This window comes from Aquarana catesbeiana, linkage group LG04, assembly GCF_042186555.1.
Source record: "Aquarana catesbeiana isolate 2022-GZ linkage group LG04, ASM4218655v1, whole genome shotgun sequence".
Taxonomy (NCBI): domain Eukaryota; kingdom Metazoa; phylum Chordata; class Amphibia; order Anura; family Ranidae; genus Aquarana; species Aquarana catesbeiana.
Genome location: NC_133327.1, coordinates 124,502,696 through 124,527,069, shown reverse-complemented (window position 1 = coordinate 124,527,069; position 24,374 = coordinate 124,502,696). Strand labels below are relative to the sequence as shown.

Genomic DNA, 24,374 nt, shown 5'->3' with positions numbered 1-24,374 from the left:
GTTTTTATCCTGTAAGTGTAACCTTACTTGGTGTCATTAAAAGCATTCGTTAATACTACACTCAGGTGGCGCTTCCTTTTCTACCCTTCTCTCACCAACACTTGTTTGAAAGGGATGGGGCTTCCAAAGAAGTCGAAGAGCCTTCTCAACTCTGAAGATTAATGAAATTAAACCTGAATGCATGTGATCCTTTATTCAGGTTTCAAAGAGTTATGTCAAGCCATTTTTGGAGCTGCCCTTTAATAAATGTCAATGCTAGAAACGTCATTGCATGATGACTTCACTGGTTGATTTTTAAACTCTGACAAAAGAATAGGAATTAATCTGCTATTTTTCTAATGCTGGTTACAAAATTAAGACCAAAGTTGACTTTCCTACCCTGAAATGAAGTATTACCTAGACCTAAGAAGTTGAAATCTACCTTGCATAGCCATCATAAGCCTCTACAGTAAAAGAGCTCACAGAAAGTATACATTTTATGCCATTCTGGAATCTTTGATTACTGACAATTAACTTTTTCTATAATAGGTGCAAAACCCTAATATATGCAGCGCTATGTTTTATTTCATTACATTGACAGGCTACAGTTTCATTTTTTTATGGCATGCATAGGGATTTTTTGCAAAAAGAGGCATTTATTTTATGCATGCACATGTGTCGCCATCTTCTTATTTGAGAATTAGAAGGGGTTGTGCATTTTATTTGTTTCTTTTAATAAAAGGTTCTGCTCAGACACACACAGACATATATACATAGTGAACATGCTTGTCCTATATTGATTAATTTGTCTGGAGACACTGCAGTGTGATTGTGAAGATTAAGTACCAGCCAAATGCTGGCTGCAGATGACCTAAAAAAATCTAATTTCAGCCTCCAGATAAAAATAGGGACATTAATTGGAGCCTTGGTTCCTCCTGAAAGTAGGTTATAGGATCCAGTCCTCGGGGGCCTCCTGTGTCTTAGAAGGAGCATAATACAGAGTAGAGCAGAGCCTGGATAGCAGTGCACCTGTACAGAATACATAGGAGCCTGTATGTGTCAGGGGAGTTTCTCAAACGTATCACCTGCTTTCTACTCACTTGTGTTTCTGTCAGGATTTTCTGTTTATGTCGTCATGTTTTTCTTCGAGGCAAAGTTTTTTTTCATTACATTCTAAAGAGATTCTGCTATTGGGGTATTTCTGTCTATTGGAGTACACGTGAAAGCACACAATAAACATATTACAATGTGATAGCTTAGCTGTTGGTACTCAGGCCTAGCTACAATGGGGCTTGATATACAAGTAAACGGTGCAGAGAACTAGAACAGTGAATGTCCCACAGTATTAGGTAATGTGCTGTATAGGCACACATAATATATGCACAGTTAGGATAACACAATAAAAGTCCATAGTCTAATGATGATTTAAAAAGTCCATGGACCATATAGGGTGATGATGAAGGGGAGGGTTTCCACACTCGGCTGCCATCAGGGGGGAACAGAAAGCATGTTCCAATTACACTGAAAAGACTCAAAGAGAGAGGCGCCTCTGGGTGTAGATATAGGACAAGGTTTAATATAGATAAAAATTCACAGGCAACTTATGTATGAAGAAGGAGCGTGGCTGCCACGTCACTCGCAGCCTGTACGCTCATGAAACGCGTCACATTCCAGTGACGTCATCCGTCCTCGCCTCCTCACCTGCAACTATCTGCGCCTCTAGCCTCCTTCTGAGCAAACCTCTACTGCGGCCAGCCGATGACCATCCAGCCGTGCCTGTAGCGAGCCAAGAGCGCCCACAAAGCAGGAACGGACTGACCAAACTGACAATACCCCCTATGTTGGGACCAATGCTTATTTTAACCACGAAAATGTGAGTTGCCTGTGAATTTTTATCTATATTAAACCTTGTCTTATAGCTACACCCAGAGGTGTCTCTCCATTTGGCCTTTGTTACCACCTTGATTCACTCCTAATGAAATGTATACAGGCATACCCCACTTTTAAGTACACAATGGGGTTTATTTACTAAAGCTAGAAAGTGCAAAATCAGGCTCACTTCTGCATAGAAACCAATGAGCTTCCAGGTTTGATTACCAAAGCTTAATTGAACAAGCTGGGGTTATAAGCTCATTGGTTTCTATGCACCAGTGAGCCTGATTTTGCACTTTCCAGCTTTAGTAAATAAACCCCATTGTGTACTTAAAAGTGGGGTATGCCTGTAAATCTATGGATTCTGTCTAAATGGGGATTCTATTTAAATTGAATTTGTATGTATGCCACCCTCATTTTTTATATACATTCTGTCTAAATAGAATTTGTATGTATGCCCACCTCCATCTTTTCCATAGATTCTATCTAAATAGAATTTGTATGTATGTCCACCCCCGTCTTTTCCATAGATTATATGTAAATGGTATTTATATGTATGTCCACCCCCATCTTTTCCATAGATTCTATCTAAATGGAATTTGTATGTATGCATTGCTCAACACCATCTTTCAATCTACAATTATAGTTGGATAATTGACTTTCACCCAGACTGGGCTTAGCTTGTGGGAGAGTCTTTATGACCCGTGCTCTAATTATAAACATATGGGGAAGATTTACTAAAAAAAAGCTTAATTGAATAAGTTAAGTTAGAAGCTGGTTGGCTACCATGCAGAGCTGCACCAGATTTTGCCCTCTCCAGTTTTAGTAAATCAACCTCATAATATACAGTATATGCCAAAGCCAATGCTTTTTTGTGTAGTTGGTATTCACAATGGCATGAGTTGATATATATCATGCATTCTCCTTTCAATCTATTTAGATGTGGTTTAGAAGTCATGGAGTTATGGTAACTGTGTGGTCGCTGCAGCAAAGTGGACCCCTTAACCATTGCAGAATTGGTGTATTACTGAGGAAGGCAACAGGAGATTGGTTATCCCTTTTTGTGGGATGGTGTCAGTGGGGGATTTACAGTGCTGCTTGCCATATTGGAAGCTAATCTAACATCTTGAACTGTCTGGAAAAGAGCAGTTCATTTCCAACCAACCCACTTCACCAGTTAATCACACTCGAATAGGCCTGACAATAGGCCATCCTGCCCCCCTCACATTGAAAGTATCTGCAGCTGAATTAAATTTGACTGCATCTGCCCAACAGTTAGGTTGGCTGACTACTTTTGGCATGTGTAACCCCTAACCAGCCCCTAACCTGTCCACCTTTAGGAGATCCCTGAAAACCCACTTATTCAGGGAAACCTACCCCACACCCACCAAACAACTGTCCCCGAGCCACCCCCATCAAATCATTCCTTGTATCTATTACCTTTTGTACCACCACCCCCTCCCTTTAGAATGTAAGCTCTATGAGCAGGGCCCTCATGTCCCTTCTGTATTGTACTGTACTGTAATTGTGCTGTCCCACCTCTACATTGTAAAGCTCTGCATAAACGGTTGGCGCTATATAAATCGTGTATAATAATAATAATAATGATGTGTATGTGGCTAAAACAGAGCATGTCCACATGTCCTATTTTAGGCCACTTATCTTTTCCATGTATGCTCGGTTTAAATAAATGTAGCATTAGGTGCCTGTATCTGGCTAATTCACACTGGTAATTAGAGATGCAGCAAAATTGCAAGTCATTTAGATGTTTAAAAATGCATTTTTGTGCCATTCTGTAAAAACATTAACTTGAAAATTGTTGTTTGAGGCACATTTACACAGTTATCTCTCTTTTTGTGACAGAGGGCATAGTAGGAAAGCATAGATACCTTTTATTCCCAATCCAGATCATTACAGCTTTACATTCATTCTGACCTCCAGGCAAATGGCTAAATACACAGATAAAATACATATAAGAGAGCTGAAAAAGGATTTATATTTCTGCACATCCAGTTCTGTCTAGCATTAAAGGAGACATAATTTTTATCTGCTGTAGTTAAGTAACATTAATGCCCTGTACACACGGGCGGACTTTTTGGCAACAAAGGTCCGACAGTCTTTCCGACTGACTTTTGACGGACTTTTGACAGATTTTTGACGGACTTTTGAAGGACTTCCGACGGACTTTTGAACGACTGGACTTGCCTACACACGATCACATCAAAGTCCAACAGATTCGTACGTGATGACATACGACTGAACTAAAATAAGGAAGTTGATAGCCAGTAGCCAATAGCTGCCCTAGCGTTGGTTTTGGTCCATCGGACTAGCATACAGAGGAGCTGATTTTTCGACCGGACTCGAGTCCATCGGACAAATTTGAAACATGTTCCAAATCTAAATAATAATGAGTACTAGTGCACAAACCAAAAAGCACGGCACAAATTATAAACAAGGAAACTAAAATGCTAATGGGTGTAGCTGCCAGCATAAAGGTGTTCACACACCAATCAGATAGAAATAAAGAGTAATGAAATATGCGGCGCTTACTATAGGGTGTGGTAAATAAAGCTAAAAAATAGGACTGAAATTGTAAAACAACCAAATATATAGGAGATTCATACCAGAAAATCCAGGGATTAATTGTATCTTAATATTAATCTTCCATTATATTGTGTAACCAAAGGTTATAATGAACCATTGTTACATCGAAAAATGAATCACAAATTCCCTACTTGCTACTATTGGAGCTTGGTAAAGAGTAAAATTATATAAATAACCAGGAGAGGAACGATAATCTTCCAATAATAAGTGAAAATAAATCATTACTAAATAAACCGGCTCAACTGGAGCACAGTAATAAAGTGTACAAATATCTAAAACCAATGTGCGAATAAATGAGTGCAACCTAAATAAGTAAAAATATGATGGACATAATAAATAATTATAAATAAATAAGTGCAAAATAAGAAATCTGTGCAGCATCAATTTACATTAATGGATAGAAAGCATTCAATACCATGCAAAACTCCACAAATGTGTGTTAAAAATAATAAATGAAATATAGTAATTAAAGTCCATTGCATCATCTATGGACACTGTGTTGATTTATTTTATTTAGCACTTTTCTTGTTTTTTATTGGACATACAATTATTGTTTTACAATTTCAGTCCTATTTTTTAGCTTTATTTACCACACCCTATAGTAAGCGCTGCATATTTCATTACTCTTTATGTTCCTGATCTAAAGTCCGTCAGATTTTCACACAAAAAAGTCCGCTGTAGGTCCGATGGAGCCCACTTACGGTCGGATTATCCGCCGGATTCGGTCCGTCGAACCAGTCCGGTTGAAAAGTCCGCTCGTGTGTACGCGGCATTAGAGGTCTTGTCCCTTCCCCAGCCTTTCAGTGAACAGTAAAAAGAGAAGCAGAAGACTGATGAGTTCATCTCTCTGTCACTCACCTCTCTCCTAATGACTTGTGCTGCAGTGTCCCTTGCACTGCAGCACAAGTCATTCGCTCCTTGTGCTGTTTCTCACTCCCCCAGTCTGAGCTCTGCCATACAGGGGATTGCAAAATGCTGATAGCAAATCACATTCAGGTACTTACACTGCTTGTATTCAAAAATATATTTATGGATGTATTAGTAAATACAGAGTTGCAATAATTTGTGTCTTCTATATCTGGTTGAAGCTTTAGTAATTAGAAAAAGAGTGTTGGGAGGGGGGGGGGGGGGGGGGTGGGTAGCACCTTGCTGCGTTCTTTCTCACATTTTTCTTTGCTCTATACATTGAGGCCAGCGTGTGTATGTAATACATTCTTGAATATGCTATGCCACCCTCTGTCTACCATCTGTTTTTCCACAAAAACATAGGAGAGCGTCAGAGAACAAAGCAGTTGCGTCCATGGTCTTACTGAGCTATGTAATAATTTTATTTTGCTAATGATCTGCATTATCACTTTATTTTCTGCATTATTCATGTTAGTGCCCACCTTGTCCTGGCTCTCCCTTATGTCCCCCAGTGAACAGAGTAAGCGTGGTTTATTACATTTTGTGCACAGCTGTACTATAGCAGCTTTTGTGTGCTTAGCCTGTTTATTAGCTGAATGTACGGAATATAAAGTCCTTGGTGTTTTATGGTGCAGAAAGAAAGGTAATACCTCAACAAGGTTTTACAGAACTTTTCTATAGGGTAGATGAAGTTGTTTTAGTCAGAATAAATATAATTATACTGTTCCAGAAAAAAAACATGTTGTATTTTATTAACAAACAAGTTTAAATTGTATATTTAATGATAATTATTCAAAGTAGTCTTTTAATTCTTTTTTTTTTATTCTGTTTAGCAAAATGATGGGCAGTTTACAGTGATCCAGCTGGTGGGAATGCTCCGAGGTATTGCAGCTGGCATGAAGTATCTATCGGAAATGAATTATGTTCACAGAGACCTGGCAGCCAGGAACATCCTGGTGAATAGCAACCTGGTGTGCAAGGTGTCTGACTTTGGGCTGTCTCGCTATCTGCAGGATGATACATCAGATCCAACATACACCAGCTCCTTGGTAAGATCATTTGTGCTTCTAAAGAACATTGATGGGGTTATTTAAAGAGTCAGTCTGCCCCAAAATGAATGCTTCTGATTTTGAAAGATTCTGTAGAGTTAAACCATCCAATGATTTCTTGTAGCTCTTGGGGAAGCCATTGGCAGGTCTCCTTGATGAAATGCTTAAAGTAGAACTATGGGCAAAACTTTTTTTTATTGATTTTGGATAGAGTAAGGGAGGTTTATTACTCCACGCTCCTGGTTGTGTCCCTCAGGAAAGAGCTTAGTTAGTAATTGTCCAGGGATCATTGGTCACTAGTGTCCCCTTTGGAAGATTTCCCCTATATTACTGGGAACAACCCAAGATTTGGGGTTTTCTTTTACTTTCACTTTCAATGCTAATGGTAAACAGGACAAATATAGAGGATTAATCTCCCTAATGGGGACTCAGACAACAGTAAAACCTGACAGGTGTTCTAATCCATCTCCACTCTCTCAAAAACAAAAAGTTTTGCCTTTAGTTATACTTTACAGATGAACTCTGGAAATTCAGATACTTTCTAAAACGTGCCAGATTACTATGGGTTCAGTCCAATAAGGTGCTTGCCTCTCTATAAGTTACAATTTACATTCTTACTGAGTGCCTGGAGCGTTGCTATTACTGTACTTCAGCCTGCCCCTCTCATCCTCCTGCCCAGTCACAGAATGCTTTGTATTACATGAACCTATTCACAAAATGCAAAGAATTCTGTGAATGGACAGAGGAGGGAAGAGGCAGCGTGGGCAGAGCTGCAGCTGTGAGAGAAAGCAGTGTCTCACCTGTCAGAACTCCTGGGAGTATTTGGTTAGCTGTAGAACGGTCACTTGTAAATAAAAGAGATAAGTCCACAAGGTGCCATGCACCTCATTGGACTTAACCCATAGGATTCCAGCACATTTTAGAAAGTGGCTGAATTCCTGGATTTCAAGTTTAAAGTATATGTGAAAACAAAACTTTAGAGAATTTATGTTTGTTTTTTCTTCTTTTTTTGATTTTTTGTCCTACTGGAAAGATTTGGCCCCTTTACCTGTCCCATAGACACCACAATGACAGCAAGTGAAAAGAAAACTTTAAATAGTGAGGGGGATCCTCTCCTCTCCTAGACTGTTGACAAGTGTCCCCAGTAAAAGACTTCCTCTCTGTTCCTTTTCATATAACAACTCAAAATGTTTATTTTCCTTTGCTTTCCTCCTAGCGTGCACCTTTCTATTGGGGATATAATAATATGAACACGGCAGGTGATTCTAACTTCTCATCAATCTATCCAAAAAAAAAAGTTGTGGTTTTAGACACACTTTAAAAAGACTGTGTCACCAACTTAAAAATTGCACTTGAAAACTCAGAAAAAAATGAAGTATTTTAAGTGCTTACTTGTAAGGTTTTTCTTTCCATAAATTACTTTTTATTGATTTTCAGCGTGACTTTGAAATTGCTAGAAAACTAACCTACTCCAGGAAGGTCTGATACCTTAGCACAGGCTCCTCCTTTTTTGCACACCACCTCTCCTCTTCTTGGTGGGTCCAGTTGATTACTCTCTGTGCTGGTCCAGGTCCTCCACCACAAATGGTGCTACTGTGAACTGTCACAGTCACAACTCTGAGCCTGCTAGCATCACATCCCACATGACAGTGCGCAAGCAACGGTCTCAGGACTCTATTTTTATTTCAGGTACTTGTATAGCGCCATCAATTTACGCAGCACTTTACATATACATTGTACATTCATATCAGTCCCTACCCTCAAGGAGCTTACAATCTATTCATACACATACTATGGACAATTTAGACAGGATCCAATTAACCTACCAGCATGTCTTTGGAGTGTGGGAGGAAACCAGAGTACCAGGAGGAAGCCCACGAAGAACATGCAAACTCCAGGCAGGTAGTGTTGTGGTTGGGATTCGAACCAGCGCCCCTTCTTACTGCTAGGCAAAAGTGCTATCCACTACACCACTGTGCCGCCCAGGACTTTTGGAGGTTTACACAAAAGAGGCTTTCTTTCTCGAACATCACGGGACACAGAGCCTCAGTAATAACTGATGTGTTATATAGGTATGACTAGGTGATTGGACACTGGCACACCCTACCAGGAAGTTCAACCCCCTATATAATCCCTCCCCCTTGCAGGGATACCTCAGTTTTTACGCCAGTGTCTTAGGTGATGGACGTATAAAGATGTCCTGTGCTGAGCTCCAAAGGGATTATCCTATATCCTATACTGGGGCAAGCCAGGCGAACCGGATCCATTCCAAAGTGTCTTTTCTAGGCCGAATTGGATGGTACCCGGGCCTCGTGTCCGAAGAAACAAGGTTTTACCTGTAACGCTTCTCTTTTTAGAGAGCTGGACCCCGCATATCAGAAAATGGTTTTCTATCCTTATTTCTGGCCGGGTGCATTACAGGCCAGAACTGTGGATCCCCCTATTCGTAGGGGGCCCCGGTCTCTGAAGGTTTTTTCAAATGGAGCCCACCGTGAGAGGCAAAGATTGGGTCTGTGTAACAGAACCCTGCGGCTGGATAAGGTAAGGGAGATTCCACAGAATTTTTTTATTCTAGTAGGTTTCTCCTTTAAGGTAAATGCATGCTATGCCTATTGTCGCCACCGGGGGCTGCCAAGAGCACATACCTTCTCATGCTGATGTCGGTCTCAGTGTTTCCACGCTGCACAAGCTCCTCCGGCCGGCTCAGGTAAGATGGGATGGGGGGCTCTCCTTAGGGATATCTCCCCCCAGACTAGGGGGAGGCCGCAGGTGGGTTGTGAGGCGGTTATACACCGCAATTTCACCGCCGCCACCATTTTGCCACGTGCAGGCCCCATCTCTACCGGCCTCTCTCCTTCCTCCCCCTCCCACAGCCTTCCCTCCATGCTGATTCCGGAGGGTCGGCTCACGCTGGAAGTGCGCGGTTTTCGAAAAACGAAGGGGGGGCGGTAGAGGGGGGGCGGGGCATCAGCACAGCGTGCTCAGACGCCCACAGGGCCAGCTGCAGGCTTTTAAAGGCACTGATTACAGGTGCACTAAGCCTTTTGGAGGGACACAGAGCTGACGGTCGCATGTAAGGTGGGACACAGGCAATCTCCTAGGCAGCATTTACTAAGATAACACCAGACTGGGCATTGGTTGCAAGGCTTTTAGCCGGACTACATCGCTCAGCAGTCATTGTTTATTTTGTGATACCTCCACTTTGTTGCTTTGCACTATGGGTAGAAGAGGTTCAAACACCCCAAGAACCAGGGACTCTAGGGGATCTCGTTCAGGTTCTGAGGACCCCCATTCTGCAGCATCCTCCCCCCTGAGGGGCTAGGGACGGCTAGCCAGGGAGAGCCATTGGGGTCAGGGGCTACACCTGCTTTTGGCACTTCAGCCCCTGTATACATTACACAGGAGGTTTTTTCCTCAGCCATTTATGGTTTAGAGGAAAGATTAATGGCCGTGATTACATCTTCACTCAGTGGAAGAAAACACACTAGGCCTTCCTCTGTTCCCCAAGACCCTCAGGCAGAGGAGCTCTGGGATAAAGAAGAATCCCTTTCAGAGGATCAGGATGGGACGGATGATTCCTCTTCGGAGGAATCAGGTGGAGAGGGACCCTCTTCGGCTTCCCAAGAGGAGAAAGTCTTAGTGCAGATCCTTACTGGATTGGTCCGCTCCACATTTAAGTTGCCCATATCTGAATCAGTTAAAGAACCCGCTTCTTCTTTAGGGTCACTGAAACCTCCTCAAACAGCGCATGCTTTTCCTGTTCATAATTTACTTCTGAGTGGGATCACCCAGATAAACGTTTTTTTCCGCCGAAAAAGTTTTCAACACTTTATCCTATGGAAGAAAAGCTTATTAAGATGTGGGGAATACTGGTTGTTGATGCTGCCATTTCCTCCGTAAATAATAGTCTGACTTGTCCTGTAGACAATGCTCAGATGCTCAGGGATCCTGTGGATAAAAAGATGGAATCCCTATTGAAGAATGTTTTCTCCTTGGCAGGTTCAGTGGCTCAACCTGCGGTAGCAGCGATTGGAGTCTGTCAATACTTAAGAGACCATGTTAAGCAGGTCATCAAAGTTTTACTTGAACAGCAGGCCCAGGGGTTGGCTAACCTTCCTGCGGCCTTATGTTATGTTGTTGACGCCATCAGAGATTCTATCATGCAAACCTCTCGTCTTTCACTGGGGTTGGTGCATATACGTAGAATCCTATGGTTGAAGAATTGGTCAGCCGAAGCACCATGTAAGAAGCTGCTGGCTGGGTTTCCATTTCATGGTGCGAGGTTGTTTGGAGAGGACTTGGATAACTATATCAAGAGAATCTCTTGTGGGAAAAGCACTCTCTTACCTGTTAAGAAGAAGAGTAAGCGTCCCTCTTTCAAACGGACGCTTTCCCCAGCGCCAGTGGCTTCAGCCTCCAGGCAGTCTCAATGGCCTCCTCCGTCTGGGTCCAGAGACAAGAGTCAACCCCAGGGACAAAAGAAGTCCTGGGGGAAGAAGCCTACAAGGCAAAACACTAAGACTTCTGCATGAAGGGGCGCCCCTGCTCGCTCGAGTGGGGGGAAGACTGCGACAGTTCTCAGGGCTCTGGCAGGAGGATTTCCAGGACAGATGGGTAATCTCCACGGTAACCTTAGGGTACAAGCTGGAGTTTCAGGAATTTCCCTCTCCTCGTTTCCTCAGGTCAAGTGTCCCCAGAGATCCGGAGAAAAAGCAGTCGCTCCTTCTAGCGTTGGAGCGACTTTTGTCACAGGAGGTCATTATGATGGTTCCCGCGAAGGATCAAGGATTGGGCTGCTATTCTAACCTTTTTACGGTTCAAAAACCAAATGGGGATGTCAGACCCATTCTGGATTTAAGGGATCTGAACCGATTCCTAAGGATTCAATCTTTCCGCATGGAATCAATTCGGACAGTAGTCTCCACCCTGCAGGGAGGAGAATTTCTGGCATCGATAGACATCAGAGATGCATATCTGCATGTGCCCATTTTTTCTGCTCATCAGAAGTTTCTGCGCTTCGAGATAGGAGGGCATTTCCAGTTTGTGGCTCTGCCTTTTGGGATAGCCACTGCACCTCGAGTGTTCACAAAGGTCTTGGCTCCTCCTCTGGCCAGATTAAGGGCTCAGGGTATAGCTGTCATAGCATACCTAGACGTCCTGCTCCTGATAGACTGGTCGGTAGCCTCCTTGAACGGGAACTTGAGGACCACAGTCAAGTATCTGGAACACCTAGGTTGGATCCTCAACCAAAAAAATCTTTCCTAAAACCAGTAAGAAGACTGGAGTATTTGGGTCTGATCATAGATACAAGCCAGGAGAAAGTATTTCTACCTCAGGCAAAGATCACTGCTTTAAGGGAGCTGATTCTGGCAGTCAGGACCAAGAAGGGTCCTTCTGTCCGCCTTTGTATGAGGCTGCTAGGAAAGATGCTGTCTTCATTCGAAGCAGTTCCCTATGCTCAGTTCCATTCAAGACTACTGAAACACAGTATTCTGTCGGCCTGGAACAAGAAGGTTCAGGCATTAGACGTTCCGATGCACCTGTCTCATGCGGTGCATCAGAGCCTCAATTGGTGGCTCATACCCGAAAACCTGCAGAAGGGGAAATCCTTTCTGCCGGTTACCTGGACGGTGGTAACAACAGATGCCAGTCTGTCGGGTTGGGGAGCAGTTCTGGAACAGTCTGCGGTTCAAGGGGTATGGTCCAAAACCGAGAGGACCTTACCCATCAACATTCTGGAGATCCTTGTGGTATATCTAGCCTTAAAGGCCTGGTCTATCAGGCTACAGGGTTGCCCGGTCAGGATCCAGTCGGACAATGCCACAGCAGTGGCTTATGTCAATCATCAGGGAGGCACCAGGAGCCGAGCTGCTCAAAAAGAGGTGAACCAGATCTTAGTCTGGGCAAGAAGCATGTGCCATGCATATCGGCAGTTTTCATTCCAGGGATAGAGAACTGGCAGGCGGACTATTTAAGTCGCCAGCAGTTACTTCCAGGGGAATAGTCTCTGCATCCCGACGTCTTTTGGGCCATATGCCAAAGATGGGGGGTTCCAAATGTAGATCTCTTTGCATCCCGATTCAACAAAAAGATAGACAGATTTGTGGCAAGGACAAAAGATCCTCTTTCATGCGGGACGGGTGCGTTGGTGATTCCGTGGCATCGGTTCTCACTGATTTATGCATTCCCGCCTATTCTGCTACTGCCACAACTCCTTCGCAGGATCAGGCAGGAGAGGAAGTCAGTACTTCTGGTGGCCCCCGCTTGGCCCAGAAGGACGTGGTATGCGGAAATAGTAAGGATGACGGTGGGTTCCCTGTGGACACTACCGGTACGGCCAGACCTGTTATCTCAGGGTCCAGTATTCCATCCTGCCTTACAAATGCTAAATTTGACGGTTTGGCTATTGAGACCCACGTTCTGAAGAGTCGTGGGCTTTCAGGTCCTGTGATATCTACCTTGATCAATGCAAGGAAACCAGCTTCCAGAATGATTTATCATAGAGTCTGGAAAGCTTATGTATCCTGGTGTGAATCCAGGGGTTGGCATCCCAGAAGATATGTGATAGGTATAATTCTTGATTTTCTACAATTGGGATTAGAGATGAAACTGGCCTTGAGTACCATCAAGGGCTAGGTCTCGGCCTTATCAGTATTATTTCAACGGCCACTTGCTTCGCATTCTTTGGTCAAAAACTTTATGCAGGGGGTAACGCGTCTTAATCCTCTGTTTAAGGCGCCCCTAAACCCCTGGGACTTGAACTTGGTTCTGTCTGTTTTACAGAAACAGCCCTTTGAACCAATATGTCAGATTCCTTTGGTATTGCTGACAAGGAAGTTAATTTTTCTGGTAGCCATCTCTTCTGCTAGAAGAGTATCAGAATTAGCAGCTCTTTCCTGTAAAGAGCCTTATTTGATTGTACACAAGGATAGAGTGGTTCTGCGCCCTCATCCTAGTATTTTGCTGAATATGAGCAGATAATATTGCCCGAAACACTCCAGAATTCATCCTGCTGCTTTTGTCAGCAGTCACATCATCAATAAATACAAGCGAACCAGTTCCATTGGCAGCCATACATGCCCACGCCATGACACTACCATGACCATGCTTCACTGATGAGGTGGTATGCTTTGGATCATGAGCAGTTCCTTTCCTTCTCCATACTCTTCTCTTCCCATCACTCTGGTACAAGTTGATCTTGGTCTCATCTGTCCATAGGATGTTGTTCCAGAACTGTGAAGGCTTTTTTAGATCTTGTTTGGCAAACTCTAATCTGGCCTTCCTGTTTTTGAGGCTTACCAATGGTTTACATCCTATGGTGAACCCTCTGTATTCACTCGGGTGAAGTCTTCTCTTATTTGTTGACTTTGACACACATACACCTACCTCCTGGAGAGTGTTCTTGATCTGGCCAACTGTTGTGAAGGGTGTTTTCTTCATCAGGGAAAGAATTTGTTTTCCGTGGTCTTCCAGGTCTTTTGGTGTTGCTGAGCTCACCGGTGTGTTCTTTCTTTTCAAGGATGTTTCAAACAGTTGATTTTGCCACACCTAATGTTTTTGCTATATCTCTGATGGGTTTGTTTTGTTTTTTCAGCCTAATGATGGCTTGCTTCACTGATAGTGACAGCTCTTTGGCTCTCATATTGAGAGTTGACAGCAACAGATTCCAAATGCAAATAGCACATTTGAAATTAACTCTGGACCTTTTATCTGCTCCTTGTAAATAGGATAATGAGGGAATAACACACACCTGGCCATGGAACAGCTGAGCAGCTAATTGTCCCATTACTTTTGGTCCCTTAAAAAGTGGGAGGCACATATACAAACTGTTGTAATTCACCTGATTTGGATGTAAATACCCTCAAATTAAAGCTGAAAGTCTGCAGTTAAAGCACATCTTGTTCGTTTCATTTCAAATCCATTGTGGTGGTGTATAGAGCCAAAAAGATTAGAATTGTGTCCCAATATTTATGGACCTGACTGTAAGTTTCACATAATGTGCTAGTATGCGATGCTTACTAGGACATTTAGGCTTTACATTACAATTTGCAAAAAAACAAAAAAAAACAAAACACACATTCAGCAGTTTAATACCGCTTTAATACTCTATTAATGCTTTCCAATAACACCACTATCCAATAATATAAATATTAGTCACTGCTGCTGCTCATTAGTGACCCTTAAAGGGCCCCTTCAACATTTTTATATCCTATATACACAACCCCATCTCTCATAATCAATCACCATGAAAAAAAAATAGAAAACATTATTAAAACAATACTATAAAAAAATAAAAGATGAGAGAAAAATTGAGAAAAAAATGGAAAGTCCCAATCCTCCAGTGCTTTCTGTAACATATATTATACAACAGTCCACCAGTGTAGTAATTTACTACTTTCATCCATCCAGTGTGGACTGTGCCATCACTTGTGACCTCTCTGCACTCCCACACTTACCAGAGAATATTGACCCTCTGCTGTATAGCACAAGGCAACCTCGCTTGTTAATATCACCCTCCCGGGTTACTTCAATGTCCTCCTTGGTCTCTGTGTATCTGTGTCTCAGATCCTCCTTCAATCCTCACCGGTCAGCACAGCACACAAATAATTGCCATCCTCAGATAAACATCAGGGGGACAGAAGGGGAAAATAAAATATGTTACATTAACATAATATAAATTTATAGGTAGTTTTTTGTTGTTGAAATGAATGGTGTGGTGGAATGGTGTGGTGACAGGGTCTCTTTAAAGTAGTAAAACAGATCTGCTTCAGTCTGATACACTCTTGCTGGGTGCAAGTGCAACTCATCACTGACCACATATACCCTTAAATAGGTGAATGATTGCATACAGCTATGTTGTTGGTATCTTTATTAAATGCTAAAAATTGGCATCTATGATCCAACAAGGTACAAATCCTCTTACGTATTTCATGCTCTCTGGCGCTCAGTCATAGAACCTTAGTCTACTCTATGACTAAGGGCTGGAGAGTGTGAAATGCATAAGAGGATTTGTTCCCCATTGTATCGTGTATGCCAGTTTTCAGGATTTAATAAAGATATCGACCACATAGCTAGTGCGCATTCATCCACCTATTTAGAGGTATATAGGATCTTTTTAATTTCCCAAGTCTATAAATCAGCTTCAGGAATTCTTCCAGTTGGGAAACGTGGCATAATGTGTTTGTATATGCTTTATTCCACCCAGTTAGAAAACTCCTTCAGCAGCTTCGGGAGCAAGGCATGCTTCTAATTGTTCTTACACATTCTAGCAGTCAGCACTATTGGCCCCATTCATTGTTGGATTGGTAGGTTGGCTTTTGATTCCTCAGCTTGTTACTTTTTTTCTCTCTTTGCTTGATGAATCATCCATCAAATTCAAACTCCCAAGGTGGGGAGGGTTTAGGGGTATCACCAAGATATCTCAGGATTTCCTAATGTTAGAGACAGTAAGGAGAATGCAGTAGGTGTTATGGGAATATCTGACCTGCATTACAAACAGGTAACCAAAAACGGGTTCTTAGATTATAATAGTAGTAACAAAGGGGAGTGGGGTATGCTGATGTACTACAGCTCTGGCTGGAGGAAAACTGAAGCCTTGATCAGGTAGACTGCTCTCTGCATCACATTATATGGACATGTGAGAAGAACAAACAAAATTGTCTGATACTGGTACAGTTCCTGGATGATCTGTAGGGCAGTATGAAGCCTGTCAAGTGTTTATCTGCTCACAGCTTGGTTTTGCAGTAATTCCACACACAGAACAATGCGGCACCGCAGACAGTGAGTAGCACATGAACGTGCTTAGTTCTGGAATCCAGTGTACTGTTGATGGGCAATCTGCAGTCTGCTCATTCTAAATTTCATGGTAGGAATAAAATCTCTTCTTCCGTAGTAAGGGGAGGGTTAATCCGCAAAACCTTTAATTCAGATAAATAGTCATAAAAATCTGGAGCTGGTGCCTTAGAATAAATCTTTGTTAAATAAAAGAACAAAGCCGCACATACCACTTCTTACACTGGATAATGGCAAATCTCTGCTCAACAAACATAATAGAGATGAAGTGTTTAAATGAAACTGATTTGTCTCTGGGCTCCGCTCACATCTGGTCAGCATTACAGATCCTCTTGTTGCTTCCTTCCCCCCCCCCCCCACTCTTTACCTTTTTTTTACTATAATCCCATCTAAATCCCATCCATAATGCATAGCTTATTTCTCAGAAGTGATGAGTGAATAAAGCACTTTTCAGTTTATGTTAGTCAGATGCTGGGGAGAATTCATTGCTGGGTGGATGTGGTGAGGTCCTGAATGAGATGTCTTTATCACACTAGATTATATGCATTTCTTCAAGTCAAGCTTCCCTTTGCCCTTGAAATAAGCAGCAATATTAATAGACTTGCTCAGTGCCGGGAGCTGCCACCTTGAGCTTTGAGATACAGTCCCTCTCGAAAGAAGAAACAGGAATTGTTGAATTCTGCAGCATATTGAACACACGTTCTGTGCTGCAGTCCACTGTGTCCTTTTTAGTGTTGACATGCTCTTTGTTGTAGCGCTGGCTGTGTCTATTATGATGTTAATGCACACAATGTTCATATTGTGCATGGAGGACTATGAAGAAAAGGCACAAAACCTTGTGATACAATTATGGTTTATAATGATTCTGGATTTCAGTACAGCTGCTAGAGAATGAAGGGTTGTTCAGACAAAGATGTATGCCTGTGTTCATGTTTTTACTGTAGAAGTTGTTTAGTTTACAACATTTCTATTGTGGCTCATGCATACGGGTGTAGCGTAAAATTGGGGAGTATTTCCCTAGAGCCATAGGTGCTGCTTACAGCTGACCATAGAAATCAATGCCTGCATGCCAATATATGCCAAAACTTGCCTAAACACATGGATATTTGCGATTGGGGGAGCTATATCATTTTTTTTTTGCTTAGTGTCCCAGCTGGGGACATTTAAAGGGGTTGTAAAGGTTTTTTTTTTTTTTAATTAACAAACATGTCACACTTACCAGCTACGTGCAAGGGTTATGCACAGAGGGGCCCAATCCTCCTCTTCTGGCGACGCTCCTGGCTCCTCCTCTTCTCGAGTGCCCCCACAGAGACCTGCATTCTCTGGGGGCACTCATGCGTGTGCGCTCTGGAGTCCTGCTGCTGCGTCCATTGACACAGACAGCAGGACTCGGCCCCCCCCCCCCCCGGCTCCTGTGTCATTGGCATAGGAGCCAATGCTCCTGTTACTATCAATCTAACCAATGAGGACCCGAGACAGCGGCCGTCGCTGGAACGATCGGGCTCAGGTAAATAAAAGGGGGGAGGTTCTGGGGGGCTGCTGCACTACAAAAGGTTTTTCACCCTAATTTTCAGTACCAAAAGTGGTAACCCTGAGCCACACTCAGGATTGCATTGCAGGATCCAGGCAAAGTTACTTACCTTGTCCCCAGGATCCTGCAATGTCTCTCCGCTGTGTATGGGAACGGTCCTCCACCGGATCTATCACTGTGCTGAACCCTGTTACCTGCGAGCCTTGTGACGCACGGGGACGGAGCACGGCGCCAAATTCAAAGAGTTAAAAACACACAATACATATACAGTACACTGTAATCTTACAGATTACATTACTGTATCACATTATTTCACATCCCTTTTGTCCCTAGTGGTTTGTCTAGTGCCCTGCATGCAGTTTTATATCATAACACGTTATGATATATCATAACACGCTCGGAATTTGAAAATTTGAGAACCTGCTCTCAAACATTTCTGACAACAAGCTCACATCGAACATTTGTTGTTGGAAATTCCGACCGTGTATACGCAGCATAACAGTTTTTTTCGTTCAACCCAGCGGCCTGAATGAAAAAAAAAAAACGTAAGAGCTTGGGAAGAGCTGCTGTATTAACTATCCAATGTTAGTACAGCAATTTATCCAGCTGACCTCTTGTGTTTCTTACAGGGGGACTTTGCCCATCCCCACCAGAACACGCCAGGTTCTGATTGACAGACCTTTTTCGGTCATGCCCCTTCGACAGAAGCCGGCCGAATGCCTGACTTCTGTTGGGCCAGATGCCTGGCTTCTGTTGGGCCGGATGCCTTACACACGGGCCGAATGTCAGCCTGTCTCTATTGAACCACCCGATGCCACCCAAAATTTAGCCCATGTGTATGGCCCTTAACTCTTCTTTTCATCCTATTGTCTCCAAGAAAATTGGGGGAGACCAACATTGTAGCATTGTCACCAGAGCAAGAGGTGACGCTAAATCATCCAGTAGGGGCAAATGTCCCAGTGACAACTGTCTAAGATGGAAATTCACTTTGGGGAGATTTCCTATCATTTACAGTTTCTGTCTCCAAGAAGAAAGTCCCAGAAATCAGAATTGAAAGCAAATTTTTCCATAGTGAGTGAAAATTCCCTTTGAAATGGTTGTTACCGGGTTTTTATTTTTTCTCTCTGTTCTGGTGGCCATTAATTGGGAAACTGAAAATGGAAGGGGGGTAGGGGTGATGGTGGGCAATGACAACAATAAAACCCTGACAGAGGATCTAACCATTCTCTACTCTGTCCAAAACAAACAAAAAAAAAGTTTGCTTTACAGATACACTTTTACTAATGTCTGCCTGATTTGTTTTTCTCAGGGGGGGAAAATCCCTGTGAGATGGACGGCACCAGAAGCTATTGCTTATCGCAAATTCACATCAGCCAGCGATGTCTGGAGTTATGGTATTGTCATGTGGGAAGTGATGTCATTTGGGGAACGGCCGTACTGGGACATGTCCAATCAGGATGTAAGAAAGCATTTCTCATGCTCTATCCATTTGTTATATTGATTTGTTACCTTTTTTGTATTTTATTTTTAAAAGAGCTACTGTCCTAAACATTAATATGATTATTCATACTAAGAACTGTAATAAATTCCCTGTAATCCAATTAGATTAAAGCAAACCTGTCACTAGCAGTGAGAGGATAAAATAAGCACATACTTGAACACTAGGCACCGCCATAGCTGCAGGATGCCTACTTCTTCATCCTGCCATGGCCCCAGTGCATCTCACAGTGCAGGGTAATTCTCCATAGATTGACACCTTGTTTCAGGGTTTCAAGGGCTCCCAGGGAACCCTGCAATGGTGCATTTTCCAGCATGGTTGTCAAATTAGCACCCAAGGGTGCATTTATTTAGCCAAAAAGTGCTTGCTCCAGCTTAAATTTAGTTCCTCTTTAACAGTTTTAATGCCCATTCCACATCTGTGATACTGTCACCGGTGAAAACTCACTAGCTAAAAGGCTAGAAAAACTGCATACCTGTTTCCCCCTTCATTGACTTAAACCCTGAAGCGTCTTCTTCACCAGAGAGGGAGCGATGGCTCACAAATTCAAACACCAAGGGAGCAATTCAATGCAAACAGGTGAGTAGTTTCTCTGCCCTCTTTAGAAATCATGGCACTATCAAGTTGTCACCAGTAGGGATGAGCTTCGAGTTTGAGTCGAACTCATGATTGACTCGAACATCGGCTGTTCACCAGTTCGCCGAACGGCGAACAATTTGAGGTGTTTGTGGCAAATTCGAATGCTGCGGAACACCCTTTAAAAGTCTATGGGAGAAATCAAAAGTGCTAATTTTAAAGGCTTATATTCATTGTATTGTCATAAAAAGTGTTTGGGGACCTGGGTCCTGCCCCAGGGGACATGGATCAATGCAAAAAAAAGTTTTAAAAACAGACGTTTTTTCGGGAGCAGTGATTTTAATGAAAAGTGAAACAATAAAAGTGTAATATCCCTTTAAATTTCATAGCTGGGGGGTGTCTATAGTATGCCTGTAAAGGGGCGCATGTTTCCCGTGTTTAGAACAGTCTGACAGCAAAATGACATTTCAAAGGAAAAAAAGTCATTTAAACTACTCTTAAACTATGGCTATTAATGAATTGCCGGTCCGACAATACAAATAAAAGTTCATTGATAACAACGGCATGGGAATTCCCCACAGGGGAACCCCGAACCAAAATTTAAAAAAAAAAATGACGTGGGGGGTCCCCCTAAATTCCATTCCAGGCCCTTCAGGTCTGGTATGGATATTAAGGGGAACCCCCGGCTAAGATTAAAAAAAAAAAAAATGGCGTGGGGTCTCCCTCAAAATCTATACCAGACCCTTCAGGTCTGGTATGAATTTTAAGGGGAACTCTGCGCCAAAAAAAAAAAAAAAATGGCGTGGGGTCCCCCCAAAAATCCATACCTGACCCTTATCCGAGCATGCAACCTGGCAGGCCGCAGGTAAAGAGAGCGCCCCCCCCCTCCTGAACCGTACCAGGCCACATGCCCTCAACATTGGGAGGGTGCTTTGGGGTAGCCCGAAGAGAAGCGTCACACAGCGGGAGCCTCCCTCCATGCCATCATGGATGCGGAGCGGCCTGAGGAGAAGAAGGGAAGAAGGCACCAACGCCGCGGAGGAAGATGCCGGACGAGAACACCGGAGGAAGAACCAGAAGAAAAAGAAGATGGGGGAAGAAACCGAAGGAAGATAGAAGAAAGAAGAAGCATTTAAATAAAGGAATTGTCAAAAAGTGTCTCTTGTCATTTTGAACATTTTTGACAGTTTTTTAGTGAAATGGTAGGACCATTTCACACAGGGGGGAGGGCTGGGATCTGGGGATCCCCTTGTTAAAGGAGGCTTCCAGATTCCGATAAGCCTCCCGCCCGCAGACCCCCACAACCACCGGCCAGGGTTGTGGGGATGAGGCCCTTGTCCTCATCAACATGGGGACAAGGTGTTTTGGGGGGCTACCCCAAAGCACCTTCCCAATGTTGAGGGCATGTGGCCTGGTACGGTTCAGGGGGGGGTGCTCTCTCGTCCCCCCCAGTTTTCCTACGGCCTGCCAGGTTGCGTGCTCGGATAAGGGTCTGGTATGGATTTTTAGGGGGACCCCACGCCATTTTTTTTTTAAATTTTGGCGTGGGGTTCCCCTTAAAATCCATACCAGACCTGAAGGGTCTGGTATAGATTTTGAGGGGGACCCCACGCCATTTTTTTTTATTTTGGCCGGGGTTCCCCTTAATATCCATATCAGACCTGAAGGGCCTGGTATGGAATTTAGGGGGACCTCCCACGTCATTTTTTTTTTAAATTTTGGTTCGGGGTTCCCCTGTGGGGAATTCCAATGCCGTTTTTATCAATGAACTTTTATGTGTATTGTCGGACCGGCAATTCATTAATAGCAGCGAGTAGTTTTAAATGACTTTTTTTCCTTTGAAATGTCATTTTGCTGTCGGAAACATGCGCCCCTTTACAGGCATACTATAGACACCCCCCAGGTACGAAATTTAAAGGGATATTACACTTTTATTGTTTCACTTTAAGCATTATTAAAATCACTGCTCCCGAAAAAAACGGCCATTTTTAAAACTTTTTTTTGCATTGATCCATGTCCCCTGGGGCAAGACCCAGGTCCCCAAACCCCTTTTTGACAATAACTTACATATAAGCCTTTAAAATTAGCACTTTTGATTATTCATGTTCGTGTCCCATAGACTTTAACGGTGTTCGCACCAAATTTTTTGCCTGTTCGCAAGTTCTGGTGCAAACCGAACACAGGGGTGTTCGGCTCATCCCTAGTCACCAGTGACATCTAAGTACATGAGGCTCACTGTGTGGTTTGATGGCTGTTAATATATTTATGTTAGGCTTTTCATTTACTATTTAATGAGTATTGAATTTTGATTGGTTGATAAGTTCAAAGTGGAGTTTCAGGTTAGAACTAATTAACATTAAAACTGCTCCCACCTCACTTCTAACAACTATATCAACTACCCTGTAGAAGGGAGATGCTTATACTTACCACGTGATCCCCAGAACATCCGGCTTCAGGGGAGAGGATAGAGCAGTGACAGTGAATGTAATGCCTGGATGATAACATCACCAATAGTCATACTATGGGTCATCCTTGGTGGGCTGTCCCTCCTCTTCTGTGAAACCAGGCCACTGGGAGCCGATCACGGGACTGAACCAGCGTGCTCAGAGAATAGGTAGCTACAGTATATAATCATCTTCCTTCTACAGGGTAGTTAGTACAGGTGTTAGAAAGGGAGCAGTTTAAAGTGGTTGTAAAGGCAGAAGGTTTTTACCTTAATGCATTCTCTGAATTAAAGTATATAACCTTCTGTGTACAGTGCCAACCTCAGCCCCCCTAAATACTTACCTGAGCCAGATCAAGAACCAGCACTGTGCCAGGGAGCAGCACTATTTCCTCTCTCTCTCTCCTAACTGGCCATGGAGGTAGTAGCAGGAGCCCTTTGGCTCCTGCTGCTCTCAATTACAGCCTGTGAGGAGAGCGTGGGGGAGAGGAATTGGGGCCGAGCTGTGCTATGTGTGTCAATGGACACACAGAGAATGGCTCAGAACTGAGCCTGCACAAGTACCCCCATAGCAAGTGGCTTGCTAAGGAGACACTCAAAAGGGTGAATTAGCCAGTAGTGCCAGCGGGGGACCCCAGAAGAGGAGGATTGGGGCTGCTGTGTGCAAAACCATTACACATCGCAGATAAGTATGAAATGTTTGCATTTACAATCCTTTACAATCACTTTAGGCTTAGTTAGTTGTAGAAACCTAAAACACCAAGTATAAGTATTCTTATTTTCTAATAAGATAACTAAATAACTAAAAAGTTAGTTATTTTCAGGAGAGTCCAATGAGATAAGAAGTTAAAAAAGGTCATGTGGTTGTTAAAGCAGAACTAAAGGAAAAAAAAATTGCAAGCAGGCAGGCTTATGGCATGTCTTCTTTGCAAAGAAACAAACTTACACAATCGTCTTTAGAATATACATTGAGTTCAATGTACATTATCAACACACTTTGGTGTAGCAATTATTAAACTCCAAAAGACCTTGCACCCCGAAGAAGCCCGGGTGAAAATATCACCACCAGCTAGGGATCTTGCAAAGATTGCATTGCTGGAGCAGAGGTGGACTTTAGTTCCACTTTAATAAAGCTGTATGCTGCGTACACACGATCAGACATTCCGACAACAAAATCCATAGATTTTTTCCAATGAATGTTGGCTCAAAGTTGTCTTGCATACACATGGTGACACAAATCTTGTGGAACTTCAAGAACGCGGTGACATACAACACGTACGACGAACCGAGAAAAATGAAGTTCAATAGCCAGTGCGGCTCTTCTGCTTGATTCTGAGCATGCGTGGAACTTTGTGCATCGGAATTGTGTACACACAATCAGAATTTATGACAACAAATTTTGTCGTGGGAAAATTTGAGATCCAGATCTCAAATTTTGTGTGTCGGAAATTCCGATGGAAAATGTCCGATGGAGCCTACACACGGTCGGAATTTCCGACAACAAGCTCCTATGGAACATTTTCCGTCTGAAAATCCGACCGTGTGTACGGGGCATTACAGTGTAAGGCTTTGTGAGTGAGCCTATATTATGCCATCATGCGCCTTTACCATCAGCACTGAAAACCAGTTGCATTAGCTGCTTGATTGTCCAGAATTTTATAATGTTTCTTATGTGTACAGTCTTACAAATGTAAAATATCTGTGATCATATAATGTAATGCATTTATTCAAAGTATATACTGTTTTTGCTGGTGAATTATGTTGGGGGCAAAGCCAGTCAATGGGGAGGGGTGGGTTTTCTTGGATTTATGGCTGCACAGAGACAGGAGGGACAATGGTGTTTTACCCTGAAACTTGTAGTTCTACAGAGACAAGATACAAGCTATCTGCTGACACACCTTTAGAGAATTGGATGTTTGCTTCCACAGCCCTGGTCTTACAACATGAACACCTACTTGTCACTCCCGTTACCTTCTACTCACACATACATACTAAGGCTGCTGATCACAACATCCAAGTATATGAGGATCATTCTTACCAGCCTGGTCCTAACACACAGAACGTGTCTGGCACTATACACACTGTGCCTACTAAATAGCGAGCAGGGGAAGTTGTACTTTCTCA

At 43.0% G+C, this 24,374-nt stretch overlaps 1 protein-coding gene across 4 annotated transcripts in view; it reads left to right on the top strand.

Annotated features, from left to right (window-relative positions):
- The window catches only part of EPHB1 (EPH receptor B1), a 453,260-nt gene that overhangs the window by 382,892 nt on the left and 45,994 nt on the right, over positions 1–24,374 (top strand). For all 4 annotated transcript variants that reach the window (XM_073625512.1, XM_073625507.1, XM_073625511.1 and 1 more), the window contains exons 12-13: positions 6,195–6,410; positions 19,043–19,192. In XM_073625512.1, the coding sequence (XP_073481613.1) occupies positions 6,195–6,410; positions 19,043–19,192 (366 nt within the window). The remainder of the gene's footprint in view (positions 1–6,194; positions 6,411–19,042; positions 19,193–24,374) is intronic.